Raw genomic sequence first — 15,209 nt, 5'->3', positions numbered from 1 at the left:
AACGTGCTTTAATGTGGCATTAGTCCCCTGATCTCGGGTGCATCAAATCAGACCCGGAGTACCGATGAAAGCTCGTGATTGAAAATGAAATGACAATTGCGCTTTTATTAAGCTGCAGACTGGGGACACTGCGGAGATGTAGAAGATGAAGACTCTGACTTAGACCTCAGTGGGATCTGCCTTTAGAAGCCGTGATGAGTGTTGCTTACTTTCACTGGACTGTTTCATGAATGAATGCAGCTGTCTGTCCATTGATGCAGATCACAGGAGCTGCCTGGGGAAATCTGAAGAGTGTGCGATCGACCCCTCATTAACACTAACACAAACTTATATTTATTATACTTTACTGGCCTCAACCCTTGCATGGAGAGACTTGGACACCCCTTCCCGATCTTATTTTTATTTTATTTAGTTCTGTTTTTTTATATACAGATTGAGAATATATGTATATGTATATATCATGGCTAACATATATACATACATATATCATTTGTCCTATTTTAATCAATACGGCCATGAAACATGTTAGCCACACCCTCTTGCTGTTTGATTTTTTTAAACTTTTTAACTTCAAAATGAACTTACTAAAATGAATAACGACCTCACACCTTATCCTGCTGAAACGAAAAAAATGGGAAAGAGTAAAGAGGGGAGACAGACTTTCATTTTCTGGGTGAATACAGGATTGATGCCCCACGGAGCACATCTGCCCAATCCATCACAGCGCATGAGTTGGGGTCAAACTGTTGAGAGTGTGCGGTAAGCCACTGTATCTGGTGACTTACTCAATCTCACGTTTGACAAAAGTGATGAAGCTATTTTGAGCTCACATCCGAAATTGTGTGGCGAAAGTTCAAGTGGAGTCATAATGAGAAGTGTAATCATGTCTTCGGACAGATTTATTTGTTATATCCAATAACGTGGAGGACACGGGATACTAATTGTTCTATTCACCGAGACAGTGACGTCTTCGCTCCCCTCTCAATGTTCCCTCTTCTTTAAAAACCCTCTCATTTCCATTGATTTCATCTGTGAGTGATGACATTGGTCCCATCCTGTCCCTCCTCCACCTCGACAGTGTCCAGTGGCCGTGTCCCTGCACCCTGTCTGCATGTCTCTAATGGCTAGAACGTCTTCACATCAGCATACTGGCAGGGTGTAGATGCTGCTCTAGTCCAGCGCGTGTCAGCCTGCTGTACACGTGTCTCGATGGGTCTTTCTGTTGCATTCTTGTCTCAACCTTAACATTGAAAGCTCTCCTCCTTTCCCCATTTGTCTGGTGTTGTGGTGCCCTGCAATTACATTCACTGCCCTACCACTTTCCCATTTTGCTGCGTCTTGCCAGATGTTGTTTTTTTGATTCATCTAACAGTTGGTGTGTTTGTGTTATGTCTAATGGAACCCCACCCCATCCGATCCTCATTCTTCCTGTCATCCTTTCTGTTTTTAAGTGCATGGCTTGTGTGTCACCCTGTTAGCTTGGATGGATTCATTTTGTTTCCTCTTAACCAAAGCAAACCCTCGCACATGAAATAACACATTCAGTCCATATTTCGGACCTGGTTTGAGCAATCAAATGTCAGAGGACTTTTAAAGAATCCTCATCTAACTTATCACTTTGACTAAATTTACTAAAACAGTGTTACTAATCTACTGTTTGAATCAAACCTTTGTTGTAATTGTACTAACAACCATTTTTGTGTCTGACTTTCCCTTACTTACAAAAATACTAACCGATTTTGTTCACCCTCCAACCCTTTTAACTCTTTTCGGCAAACAACAAAAGACTCCTCCCTCTCTCTCCCCCATTCCCTCGACAACTGTTGCCAAAACAGCACTTGCCCCAGGCCTCCCACCCCTCCCTCATTTACTAACCTAGATGTGGAGCTCTGTTAGAAACGACATATATAGCGTTGCAATAATAAATCACTGCCGGCTAATACACGTTGACAAGCTGCCAGACACCTACAGAAGTCCACCGCTGGATGGGAATGGCTTCCTTCTCTTTCTCTCTTGAACATCCCTCATTCCTGCGGCTCTGGCTTTGACCCGAGTGAACGGGTGTGATATCTATGATGATACGTTTCTTATGTGAGCCTTCAACTGTATTATGCAACCGCTGGTATACAAAATATAACACGTTCTTTCTTCCTGCAAAAGATCAAATGTAGTGCCAGCGAGGGTAAGTGATACATTCCCAAGGTAAGCTCGCTGCTTCTTTGCACGGATTATGCTGTTGAACACTTGAAGGTACAGACCCTGCGTACTTTACAAGCTGATGACAAGAAATTTCCATAATTAAGAACACAATCTTTATTCTTGGGTAGAAGAAAGTCACACAAAGCTACTCTTCATTGTACGTGTTAAAGGCCTGACATAATTTACCTTCCAATGCCATCATATGTAATATTCCTCTTTTGTCTTTCATATAGGGGAAGTCCTACCAGTAACACTTTATATTAGCCATCATTAATAATTGGTAACGTTAATTTAACTTAAGTTAATAGTCTTTGCACTGTTAACAAACAAAGTTCATGTCAATTAATCATTCGTAATAATATAACTAATCGTATTATTAGTTTGTGTAATATGATATTATCATATTTTAATTTATATATCATATTGTAGCTGTAAAGACACCAGAACAATTGTATTCTCATTATATTAGTCCACAGTTTATTTACGGTTTAGTTTTGACCACATACACATATATACCATATTAACCACGAACAATGTGTTACAAATATATGAGCCACAATGTTTGACAGATGTTTCACCAATGGCTTCTTAAATGTTTACAAACCATTTAGTTATCATGAACACATACTTACTGTAGTCTATTTAACAGTATGAGTGCATCAATAAACTGTCAACACAGCAACAAAATAGCATTTTAATAATGAGTAAACACTATTGTAATTGAATTGCATCTGGGTAGTCCTCACGTTTCATGCAGGGTGTTATTGACACGGTGTAATCCCAGTTGGAATCACGTTGACCTCCGTTAACTTGATGAGAGGGGGATCTACTTGTCGGATCGTTTAGTTGCCTGCAGCCTGCAGTCACGGGGCCAGATACGCTCGATGAAGCAGTAACACGCTCGGCTGATCGCACCGCGGGACTCCACCAGGAGAAGCGTTCTAGTTCACCGTGTGAAGCCCCGTCACAGACGCTTTGACATGCTGCAGGTAGTCGGTGGTTTAAGAGCAACGCGGACAAAAGAGAAAGATTGATTGCATATGTGGGGGGTTGGAATCATAACAGAGACCATTCCCCCCCCACCACAGGACCATGTAGGCATGTGAGTGGGCAAAAAGCAACGCTCCCCGTGATCTGGAGCTCAGTCAATCCCTTCACAGTACATTCAGCTGTAAACAGCTCCGGTCTGTGTTTTCTATGATATCTGGGGCGCACAGTTCAGCACAGAGCAGCCAGGTCTGTTTGGTTGCTGTGTGTACTGGGCTAAAGGAGTGTTTGAAGAGCAGCCGGGTAAAATCCAAGGGATCCAATAGAAGCAGCGAGTGTACTGTGTGTGTAGTGTTTGTTGTCGTACATAGAAAGTGCGATTGCTCGTGGAGGTGTGCTGTTTTAGGTGCCAGCTTTTTCGATTTTTTGTTTTGTTTTCATTGTTTTCAATACATCCAGTCGATTGAACTTCTCACTCAACAAAGAGCAGCAAAGGATGCTGCAAATGTGTGATTTTGTGATGTTTTTGTATTTATCAGGCACGCTTAGATTATCACACCAGTCACAAAGTCACAAATCATTATTTCCAGGCCGTATTGTTGCATGTGCTCAGGTCCGTTAAAGGCTTTTTTCACAGCAAAAGAAGTCACGGTTGTTTTCGTAGAGTAAATAATGGGGTAAGCCACCATTTCCACGTTATTGAGTGCTTTGGTTCTGTCACTGCAATTACTTTGAATGCATTCATTGTCAAGGAAAGGCAGGCACAGCCGCTATTTCTTTGAGTGACCTGGATCCAACCGTCTGCATTGCTGTGCCTGCCTTGTCTTGTTGACAAGTAAAATATCCATAATTACATCTTCTTTTCAAGCTGTTTTTCGCCACACTAAAAAAAGTAACATTCAAGACAATGGAGAACAAACAGCCAGTATCTCTGGTGGAACCTGGACATTTGACTCCCCCTCCATTTATATAATAATCGGTCTGTATTTTGCAGCAACAGTTTTGAGACATTTCCTCCGAACTGTACGGCCTCCAGGCCGGGAGCGTCGGGATATTTCCTGCAGCAACCTGTGATATCATCACCCTTTTCTCTCGTCTGGCCGCTGATGCAAGTGCTTGTAATGCCACTGGATGGGTTGAGTGTGCAGCCTGGTTCAAGCAAAGTCTCGCTGGCTCTCGTGAATATTTACAAAGTCAGCTCAAAAAAACAAATTGGATATTTGTTTAGCTTTTGTTCATTTTTGACCAACACTACATTTGCTTATCTTTGCTCTCTGGGGTTTGTCTTGCTGATTACGTCCAACCTCTAATCACAGAAAGAATCAATGGATTCCATAAGATAGCCCCATGGATTTTTTTTTATTGAATGCTTTGATGAACAATTGAAGTGGTGGAAGCTGGAATGATGGAGATGGCAAGAGAAAGAAACATTGCTCATCTCTAATTTGCCCTTTTGAGCTGGGGACTTCATAGGTGTCTGGCAGCTAGACGATGTACGTCCCTAATGGCCCTAATGAGCACATCCTTCCCTGAAGGTGTACCATTAATAACGCTCCACAAACTCTTCTCCCACATCCAAAGATTCTAGCCTGGCCATAAGATGTGTCAATATTTCAATTTCAGAACTTATACGGGTTATAACTACCCTTTTACTCTCCATCCCACCTCCTTATTTGGAGAAGAGGTCAAAGTCCGTAGAAGCGTCCTAAACGGCACACGTCGTGAGACAGCCCCCGACCTCCCCACCCCCGTTTCTCCTCCTCAGCCACCTGTAAGGTCCCTCTCGTCACGATCGGATAACTGAAGTTGCCCCGCTGAAAGCCGCATCTGAGATCTTCAAAGATGACCCCGACACACCAGCACTGTCAACCGCAGATTCTTCGTGCCAGATACATCTGGCCAATGCGATCGCTCTTTATCTCCAAGTAGCAACAGCAGACATGAAAATGAGTTGCCCTGTTTAGAAGGGAAGTACAACAACAATCAAAAAGTACAGATGAGCACTTAACTGGGGTGCCTGGTCTGTAGAATGCAGTTGCTAAGGTTTCTTTTCAGCTCTGCTTTAGAATGTTTACAGCACTTCATATCCAGTTCAAGGTTTTTTTTGTTTTTGTGTTTCTATTGTTGCAGATTCAAATCTATTTTTTTTTGTGGATTGTATTTAAAAAGAAAGAGATTGTGTCTGTGCTCACAGCCTGCTGTTAGAAAGATGATGCTCATCAAAACTACATTAAAGGAAAGTAGAGCCAACGGGCATGAATTACGTACTGCTAAATGCAAAGTCGTATTGTAAATGGCCAAGATATCAGTCAGGCGTTGAATGAAATGAAGGTAGTGTGTGCTGGCATCACTTCTGAGTGTGCAAAGGGAATGAAAAACAGATGGGTGTGTGCACGGCTCCCTGCAGTCCTGTATTTAAGCTCTACACATTTATGCAGAATAACAGATGTTAAATCAGAGACATGAGTACTTCACTTTCGCCCAGGCCAGATCTATTAGGATAATTAGACAATAAATTGGTCATCAACTGCAAAAATCCCTCCCGAATCAAACAGCATTATTTGGCTAGGTGTTTGTGCACAGGCATAGCTGTGGCTCTGATGGCACATACAGCCATGATATAATACAATTAGACAGCAATTTTCATCAAGTACTGCAAGTTGCTCCTTTGTAATGAGTATAATGTAAAAAGACAACTCCTGGAAGAACGGAGTGGAGGTAACTCTCAGAGTTGCAGTCTAAGTTTATATGAGCATATGTCATGTTCCATTTGACCCACTCTTCAGGTATTCTTTGAACTGACGAGGTATAGTGTTACATTTCAAGCAGTTGCTTCACCTCAACTTGTAAGGTCTTGAGATACATCAGTGCAAGAGTATTCCCCACTCATGCTGTTGTAATGTACATTAAAACACCTCTTGCTATTCATATTCACAGCTTACTAAAACTTCATTTGACAGACAACCGAGTGCAATTTGAGCTGAAAAATAAATAAATCTCAATTATACAGAAAAGCCTGGAGGTACCTATAAAAAGTAGCCTTTATGCATCAGTTTGTTTTTAGGTCTGTTTGATTTCACCCGGCACTTTCAGCTCTGTTAGCGATCAAACGTGCGACACAGAATGTGTAAACTTGCACAAAAGACGAGGCTGGAGGCACTTTCATAAAGGAAAGGGTTGTATTGTTGCTGGTAGGACCTCGAGTGAGGACTGGTGCAGAATATCTATGCCAATCGCAAGGAAAGGCCATTTGATATTTACACAATAGTCTTACCTGTAGGATCATGCTGTTATACTGGTTGCTGTATTGAATTTGACACAACTTTAAGGTGCACTTAATCCAGAGTAGGATGCAGTTACTTTAACAATGACTCAATTAGATCAGGAGTCAGTGATTACACAGTGAGCACAGCGCTGATCCATTGGTTTTCTCTTAGCAACTGCACTCTAGAGTGAAAGCCCCCATCTGAGTGCCACCAAAAGCAACCAACCAAACGCTACCATTTAGAGGACAACCCCACCTATCGTTGGTGTTTAATCCACTTTCTTCCTTGTTTTTCCTCATTCTTCTAATTCCCCTCCACTCTCGGCATTCTCCGTTTCTACCTCTCTCTCTCTCTCTCTCTCTCTGTCTCTCGGCCTGTCTCTTTTGGGCCATGCCTATGCCAGGTGACCATCTCAGTGGATGGTATATTGACCACTACTGGTTACACCCAGGAGGATTACACCATGTTGGGTTCAGATGACTTCTTCTACATTGGAGGGAGCCCCAACACCGCGGACCTGCCCGGATCACCAGTCAGCAACAACTTCATGGGCTGCCTTAAAGATGTGAGTGGCTCTGTGTGATTGTGCAGTTTGTGAATGTACAGTATCTTTATATATATATATATATATATATATATATATATATATATATACATATATATATATATACATATATATATATATATATATACATATATATATATATATGTATATATATATATATATATATATACATATATATATATATATATACATATATATATATATATGTATATATATATATATGTATATATATATATATGTATATATATATATATGTATATATATATATATATATATATATATATATATATGTATATATATATATATGTATATATATATATATATATGTATATATATATATATATGTATATGTATATATATATGTATGTATATGTATATATATATATGTATGTATATATATATATATATGTGTATATATATGTATATATATATACACATATATATATATATATATACATATATATATATATATATATATATATATATATATATATATATATATGTACACATACAGTATGTAGCTGATCAAACATGCAACCATGTGCACGCGTGGGCGTATTATGGGACTATGAGCCCTTGGGCATAGACAAACTAAATTCCCCATGACCATACTTACTATTTGTTGAGCCTCTTGTTGCTGTTGTTTTGTGTCTATTTGTAGGCATTACACGTCTCTCTGGGCTTCTGGGTGGCTTTGTGGTAATTGTGCATCTCTTTGTTGTTGTGTTGTTCCTTTTTGAGGTCATTCTGTTCCTCTTTGCAGTCATTTTGCGCTTCTTTGTAGTTGCTTTTTGTCTCTCTGTGTGATTTGTTTTTTCCCCCTTTTCATAGTCGTGAGTCTCTTTGGTTCTCTTTGCAGCTGTTTTTCTTCCCTTTGTGGTCTCTCTGTAGGCTTGTTATGTCTCAGTATAGTCGTTTCTTCCGTGGTCATTTTGAGTCTCTTCCTGGTTGACATGTCTCTCTTTGAGTGACATTTTATAGGTGAAGGCCAGAGGGGGCCCTGACACTTCGGGGCTCCTGGGCCCGTTGAGTAATCAATCCATGTGTACATACTCTCTTCTTTGTACTGTATCTATCCACCTCATGCTAGCAAGTTACTTGCTGTGGAATCAGTTAGTGGGCGTCTTGCAACTATCGGTACACTTTTATTTTGGTTCCAAACAAATTGGCAATGAAAAATAAGAAGTCATACAAACATCACAAAGTTGCATTGAGAACACACAACATGTTCCACTGTGCTAAAGTGTGTGTTGGCTCTGACACCTGAATCATCAGTCAGTGCAGATATGTGAGAGTAGGAGGTGTCAGACGTAGAATATCCTAAATCTCTTTCAATTGTTTGCTTCCTTTCCTCCTAACCGTACTGCAGACATAACACATCCACAGCCAATGCACACACCACAGTTGGATGCTGGAGACTCACAAACACAAGGTTTCAGATGTATATCCTAGCTAAGCAGCTGCATACACAGTTGTCAGCGATGGATATGTAGAGGACAGTTGCCTTATAAAAACTGTATATCTTCAAGTTTGACCAAAAAACGACTTTTATTCTCACTAGGGCTTTAATTCACAGCTTAACAAGCTGTGAAGAGGACCAATCACAGCTTAAAGTATTATGCCCTTGTAAATGTAATGACTTGTGCAGTGGCGACGCAACATGGTGCCATCGCATTTCCTCATAAAACCACGCTGATTGAATAAGTAATTACTTTTGCCATCACTTTTAATGGATCGCACAGTAATCGCCCTATCTCTAACTTAATTATGCCTGTAGAATTACATTTTCATTATTTGGGTTGCTATCAGAAGGATCCCTAGTGGGTCTTAAACTTCCCAAGGCGTTTAACTATCCTCTCTCATCACGAACAGGGCTGGATTTACAGTCAACGTACAGACAGAGCACAGGGGGAACAGACAATGGCGAGAGTTAACCGCTACAAATAGAGGTGGTAGGGAATTGGCAATGTCCAATTACTGGAAAAGTAGAGACGGAGCAGATGGTTGGAGAACAGATCATTTAAGAGTCTGTTGGTTAGACCGGGTGATCTCCCAATAAAAAGCTGAGCAAGAGTAGATGAAAAGAGGAAGAAATGGCAGGAAGTGGAGGTATGAATGAGGGAAGTTGTTTTCTTTTTAAGGTTAATATTAAGTGGGCATGTCTTTGAAGGGAAGACTCTTGGGTACCGATACAACTCATTTTCATTCAGATGTTTTGAGGTGAGAGGTCAAGGGCCCCCTTGTGAATATGCCCATGCCAGTTTTTCCCTTGCCATGATTCAGCCTAACTTTGGAGCATAATTCAGCCACTTTCATGCCAAGCTAGCATGACATGGCTGGTACCAATACATTCATCAGCTTTTCTAGTGACACCAACTCTAAAACTGAGCCTATACAGCCTCCTAACGACAGTAAAGTCTGGTGTCCGTGTGGAGTCCCCAAGAAGTGAGGTGGTGCAGTACGGGATGCGTACTGCACCCCAACAGTCACATAGAGTAGGCTACGTATCTAACTTCTTCTCTTAAAGGAACAAATCTCAAAGACTCAATACCAGACCCTTTAATTTGTTATTTTTTTTAATGATGTGTTCGGTTCATGAAAACATACAATTTGATATACTGGTTGTTATTCCTGCGATATGTGTTTCATGGGCTCCACTTTTACAGCTGTGGTCAAGCTCTAATAACTCTATCAGCTCAGCTGAGCCAGAGAGGTAACTGCACAGAAAGGCACTGAGAAAACCCTCAACATGGGTAACTGAGAGTGCCAGTAAAGTAGTAGAGTAGAGCTGAAAATAAAGAGGAAAGTTCATCCTGTGCTAGTTCAGTGGCACAGCTCGGATTATCAGCGGTGTTATGGTCTGGGGCAAAGCTTTCATGCCACCACCGTGGTCAAACGCCTTTGATACGCTTGGCAGACCCTCCAGGCAGCAGAAATCCAAAGGAAGAAGAGTAGAAAGGCACCAAAAGAGGCACTGAAGCCCTATGAAGTTTGTATTTGCTGTGTGCGTGTGCGCATGTGTGTGTGTTCAAAGTCGCACACATGCTATGATCATACACCGTAGGGTGCATGTTTTCTAGGCTCCCAGTCAGAGTGGCAGAGTGTGAAATGAGATCGCTCCTCAGCCCCTCGGTCCTGTTTCCACAGATTCCCCTCTTCTTCTCCATGTCACCATCTGTCTCTCCACCCCAACCTCCGCCTCTCCATCTCTCTCCAATACAGTGACCTTGCTATCGCCCATTTCACACTCCTCCCTCTATCTCATAGTCTCTCTCTCCTCTATCTTCCCACCTCTCTCATCACTTCTCTCCACCTCTCATCCTCCCTTTCTCGGGGGCACTTTTGTGTAATTAAGTCCATGGTAGCGGTGTTGGCACGCCAGCGTTGCCCTCCTGTCGGCCAAATTAAAATTGATTTCTTTCGACTGATTCCGTGCACTGGATGAATGCTCTGACCCTCCTCCTTGCCTTGAGACGCACACACACACTCTCACTCTCTCTCTCTCTCTCTCTCTCCCTCCCTCCCTGTCCTCCCAACTTCATATTGATGCTGTCTCTCTTTGTCTGCAGCTTCCACCCAGTCTCACCTTTTGTGGTGCGATATCTTCAGGAGTCATCCATCGCCCCCCCCCCCCCCCCCCCACCTACAACACGTACACATTCCTTTGCGACTCTGTAGCTGGAAGGGTGGTGCAGTGAATTCTGCCCTTTTCTAGTTGTCTTTCTTTATCGCTAAGGCAACGGCAATCAACGCAATGTATGGTCATGCTGTAATTACATCACAAGCTGTCAATAAATGTCACTAAAGACAATACATATGTGACATATTTGTTTAATTGCAACCCTTACCCAAACGGCTTACACCAATGTGGTATGTGCGCTCATCGGACAAGTACATGAGGAAACAAATGATTCTTTCTGGTCTGCTGACCTGCAGGTTGTTAGATTTGCGGAGTTTGTCAATGACAAAAACAAATCAATGGAGTAACCCCTGGGGAAGGCTTCGGCCCAGTCACAGTCCATGTCCACATTCTGATTTCACAAAGATCGCCATAGTTAATCCAACACGCCCAGCGGCTCTGCTAGCCAAGTCAGTGAATCGGAGGGGAAGTGATCATCACTTTAAAAGAGGGAACACAACTGTGATTAACTCTGCTCAAGTTCTTTTAAAGGCCGTTGACTGTGTTTCTTTTAACTGGTGGACCAAGCCGGCGAACTTCTCTGCGGCGTCAGATGAGCCGTTCAGATCTGCCCTCCCAATACTTAGGAGCACATATTGCAAATGTCTGTATATAGCCAGAAACCCTGAAGGATTCGACGATATGAAAGAAAGGCATATGGTCCAGGTGCTGAGTCAGCACATTTATACAGAATCTGTCCCCGGCTGAGCCCAAAGACACAGTTTATTTGATACAGCGTTCAGAGTGCGGCCCTTTACGCCTCACGCGCTTTGATGCTACCATGCATCGCTCCGTCCCTCTGTTACACTCATGTCCCTCTCATTTGTCATTATTCCCTGCCATCTTCGTCTATCCTCCCTTCCTGCTGAACACCTCTCCCTTGTATTCTTCTTTTACCTTCTTTGGCGTTCTGCTGTTTGTTCGTTGTTGCCCCTGGCTACTCCTCTCCTTTTACATTTGTCTTCTTTTGCTAGAGCGACACTGGTAGACTCGAAGGGGACTTATCATGAAACATGCGCCGTTTAAGTGCTCGTGCACACCCATTTGGGTTCCTATAGTGTCTACCAACCACACAGTGTGAAATAAGACAACCCGGTCACTTTGGTGTGAGCTGCTGAGGTCAGAAAACGTGTGATTCAACAATCCTTTAAGATTTGACTCTCCTTACTATGTGACATCCAGGCTCTTAGCATATACTCTTAGTATCCTAAGTACCCACGGCTTAATAACTACATTTGTAAAGGTGCACCATTTTTCCAGGAGGGGTGCTTGAAGAGAAAGGCGTTAAAACGGTGCGTTTCATGCCGAGGGTCAATACACAAAGCGTTTTTCATGTCCTGCCCTTGTTGAATTGAAGATGCTGAACAACCAGCTGGATCCTGGCACACACGCTGCTTGGGTCAAACCTTAAACAAAGCTGGCGGTGTCAGAAACCTGATTGCCCTGTACGACTAATTCTGCTCCAGCTGAAGATCACATACCAACAACAGCCAATCAAAGCTGACGTTGCGGGAAGCTAATTATGGCAGCCTGCCTTCATGTTGGCTTTGATTTGTGACATGATGGATTGCACAAAATCCCTCTGACATCAGAAGTCTTGACGTCAATGACATGTTGCATGCTGGCATGCAAATCTGTCATTGTGTTCGTGATGTCCCATCTCTAGTTTGAGCACATTCACGACTAAGAGACCAGATGTCAGCGAAATGCTTTGTCTGGTGTTGATTAGTCTGATGAAAGACATTTTGGGAAGTCAGATGCAGCTATTGCTATGAGTTCATGTAAATAAGGCAGGCCCTAGTCCCTAATCAGCAATGTGTCTTCTACATTTAGCTGTCTTTTGTTCATAGTTGACCTTTTAGACTCGTACCAAGTAGTGAGGGTAATGCAGGAGTAAGGCTCATGCAGCTTTCAAAATAGAAGGCACATCCAATCATGGCCAGCCTACAAGTATCATTGCAAATACAGTGTATTGGTATATTTATTTATATATATATATTACACAAGTGCTAGATGGTGCTGAGGAGAGGTCACAGCTGACATGAAGATTCATCCTCTAGGAAGAAAGAACACCACAGCAAATCTGGCCATCATAAGTGCTGTCATTCAGCCAAATATTAAAAAAGGGAAGAATTAAAAAAAATTCATGAGATATCTTACTTTGGTGACACACGCCAAATGTCATGTTAATTTGAACATTGATTTCTAACAGAAAAATGTATCTGGACCAAAGTGTATATGCACTTATTGACATCACCTTCCATCAATCCCACTGTTTGTAGATAAAGACTGTTCATGTTTGATGTGACTGTGATTACATGGACAAGTTATACACCGTTAAGTCTGCAAAACACATCTTCATTTCAGCCACCTAACACGCGCTCACACATGGGCTGGTAGTGGGCCATATTGCAGATACTAACTGGCCTGGGAGTCATCTGGTGCAGCATGTTGCCAGGTTTATTTCCTGCCTCATCTTTTCCCCAGATGCTGTATGATCCGTTGTATAAATCAGCACACCAGGCTGCATTTTTTTTTTGTTGTAAAAAGAGATTAGCATGGATTAACACAAATAAATACCTCAAAATAGTTCAAGTTGAATATAAGCCCACTGCGTTTTCTCTCTTTTACCTTTTTTTTTTTCTCTAACACCTTAAACCAGGAGAGCTCACGCTTTATTAGCTGCCAGTTTTCACGTGATCATGGCTAATTACCAGGACTAATCTCCGCTAATGACGCCATTATGAGCTGTACAGTGCATGTGGCAGCGTGGCCAAAGAAATGGAAAACCAAAGGAGGCTTAAATTCAGGAATAACCCAGCACATCTGCGTTCTTGCGGTTCATCCTGTGCCTGTGCGTAGGTGTGCTGTTTGACAGGGATGACGAGAGAGAGAGAGAGAGAGCGTGCATGTCAAAGAAATAGGTAAGACTAGATGGCATTTAAAAAAGAGATGCCGTGAAAGACAAAAGGGGAATGACGGCAGCAGTCTGGTGAAATTAGAGAGTCAAAATCCAATACGGTGAACTGCATTGCACAAGACAAGCTGTTCAGTGGTGCGAATGCAGAAACAGGCCAATGCAAACAAAGGCAAATGGTGACTTAATACACAGATAACTAGAAAGGTGCACTCGGGAGAGTGCAGATCTTTGCCAAGTGTGTCTGCAATGACCACTGCTGTAATGCGTGATTGAATAAATGCAACCCACAATTAGCTAACCTCCCGTCCAGACACCAATGGGCTGTAAGCCGTCGTGAACAAGCGGCGGTGTGTGCATACAATCTAGCTTCTCACTCAGCTGCTGTGCATCAATGTATTATCTAAGAAGCAAGGCAGAGGAAATAATCAGTGTTCTTATGTCTAAATTATTCCTAATTTAAGCCTTAAAATGTAATCCTGACAAAAAACGCAGTGGGCACTTCTTGTTCACTGTTATCTCAAGAGTGTAACAAGTGAACGCATGGGAAAACACCGGTGGCACTAAAGGAGGTTCAGGTAAAAACACAATGAGCAGGTAGCTTTTCCGTGTCTTTGCTCTGTGACATCTGTAATCATCTGCTGCAGATCGAACCTGAGACTCCTTCACCTCGTAGCTGCAACAGCACCAGAAAAAAAATGAAACTCTACATTTATATTACCTGTCAGGGAGGATGTGTGGGTGTGTGAGGAAGCGTGAAGAGCCCTACAATCAGGAGAGAATGCACACACACACACACACACACAAACAAATGCAAAGGCCTCAGCTATTACCTTGAGGACGGCCTCTCAAAACGCTGTCTACAGAGTGTTCAACAAATGAAAGGAGAACTGAAACAAAGACAAGGATAATTTACTTTGCCTTTAGCACTTAATCCATTATGGATGCACATAGTGAGGCGCAGGCACACACTTTGAGCTGAAACAATAGAGCAGTATTTCATCAAAGGCTGTCGGAGACATTTACATTAGCGCCGTAAGCAACATTCACTTCTCCCTGCGTCTGACTTTCCCCTCGAGCCTTTTGAGGGTTTTTGTCAATTCATTTTGCGGTGTGCTGACATTCTTGAGCTGCAGCTTTTGCTCAACAGCCAATAGTTTGTACGCGTTGTGGATTTGAAGTCATTGAAGTCGATGGAAGCGTGCGTGCCTTGGGCTCAGTGTTTAAAGATGTTGAAAGTGTGAAGGATTTTCTTAATGATGGAGCATCAATAAACTGAGCACTCATGTTAACTACATGTCTTGTTGAGGGGAGCGTTGGTCGTAAGGTAGAAAAACAGCTTCTGTAGCACTTTGTACTTTGGTTTCTCACTACAGTACTAGGGGTGGGGGGAAAAATCGGTACAGCATAGTATCGCGATATTTTGCGTGCCAATATTATATCAATACACGGACGCTAAGTATCGATCTTTTATTATATAAACTATTTTAAAAAAAATAAAAGAATCAAATCAATTGCTTTTTCAGTCCACTAGATGGTGCTGAGTTGTTTTCTGGTGAGGTCAGCAGAGGTGCCGGGACTGCGTGCGTGATTGGT

At 42.2% G+C, this 15,209-nt stretch overlaps 1 protein-coding gene across 1 annotated transcript in view; it reads left to right on the top strand.

The window, feature by feature from the left end:
* nrxn2b (neurexin 2b) overlaps nucleotides 1–15,209 on the top strand; it is a 569,330-nt gene that overhangs the window by 227,935 nt on the left and 326,186 nt on the right. The window contains exon 6 of the mRNA XM_079295191.1: nucleotides 6,856–7,017. Within this exon, the coding sequence (XP_079151317.1) occupies nucleotides 6,856–7,017 (162 nt within the window). The remainder of the gene's footprint in view (nucleotides 1–6,855; nucleotides 7,018–15,209) is intronic.

The sequence above is a fragment of the Melanostigma gelatinosum genome, assembly GCF_949748355.1.
Source record: "Melanostigma gelatinosum genome assembly, chromosome: 23".
Lineage (NCBI taxonomy): Eukaryota > Metazoa > Chordata > Actinopteri > Perciformes > Zoarcidae > Melanostigma > Melanostigma gelatinosum.
The sequence above is the reverse complement of the archived record's forward strand: the minus strand, read 5'-3'. Positions and strand labels throughout refer to the sequence as shown.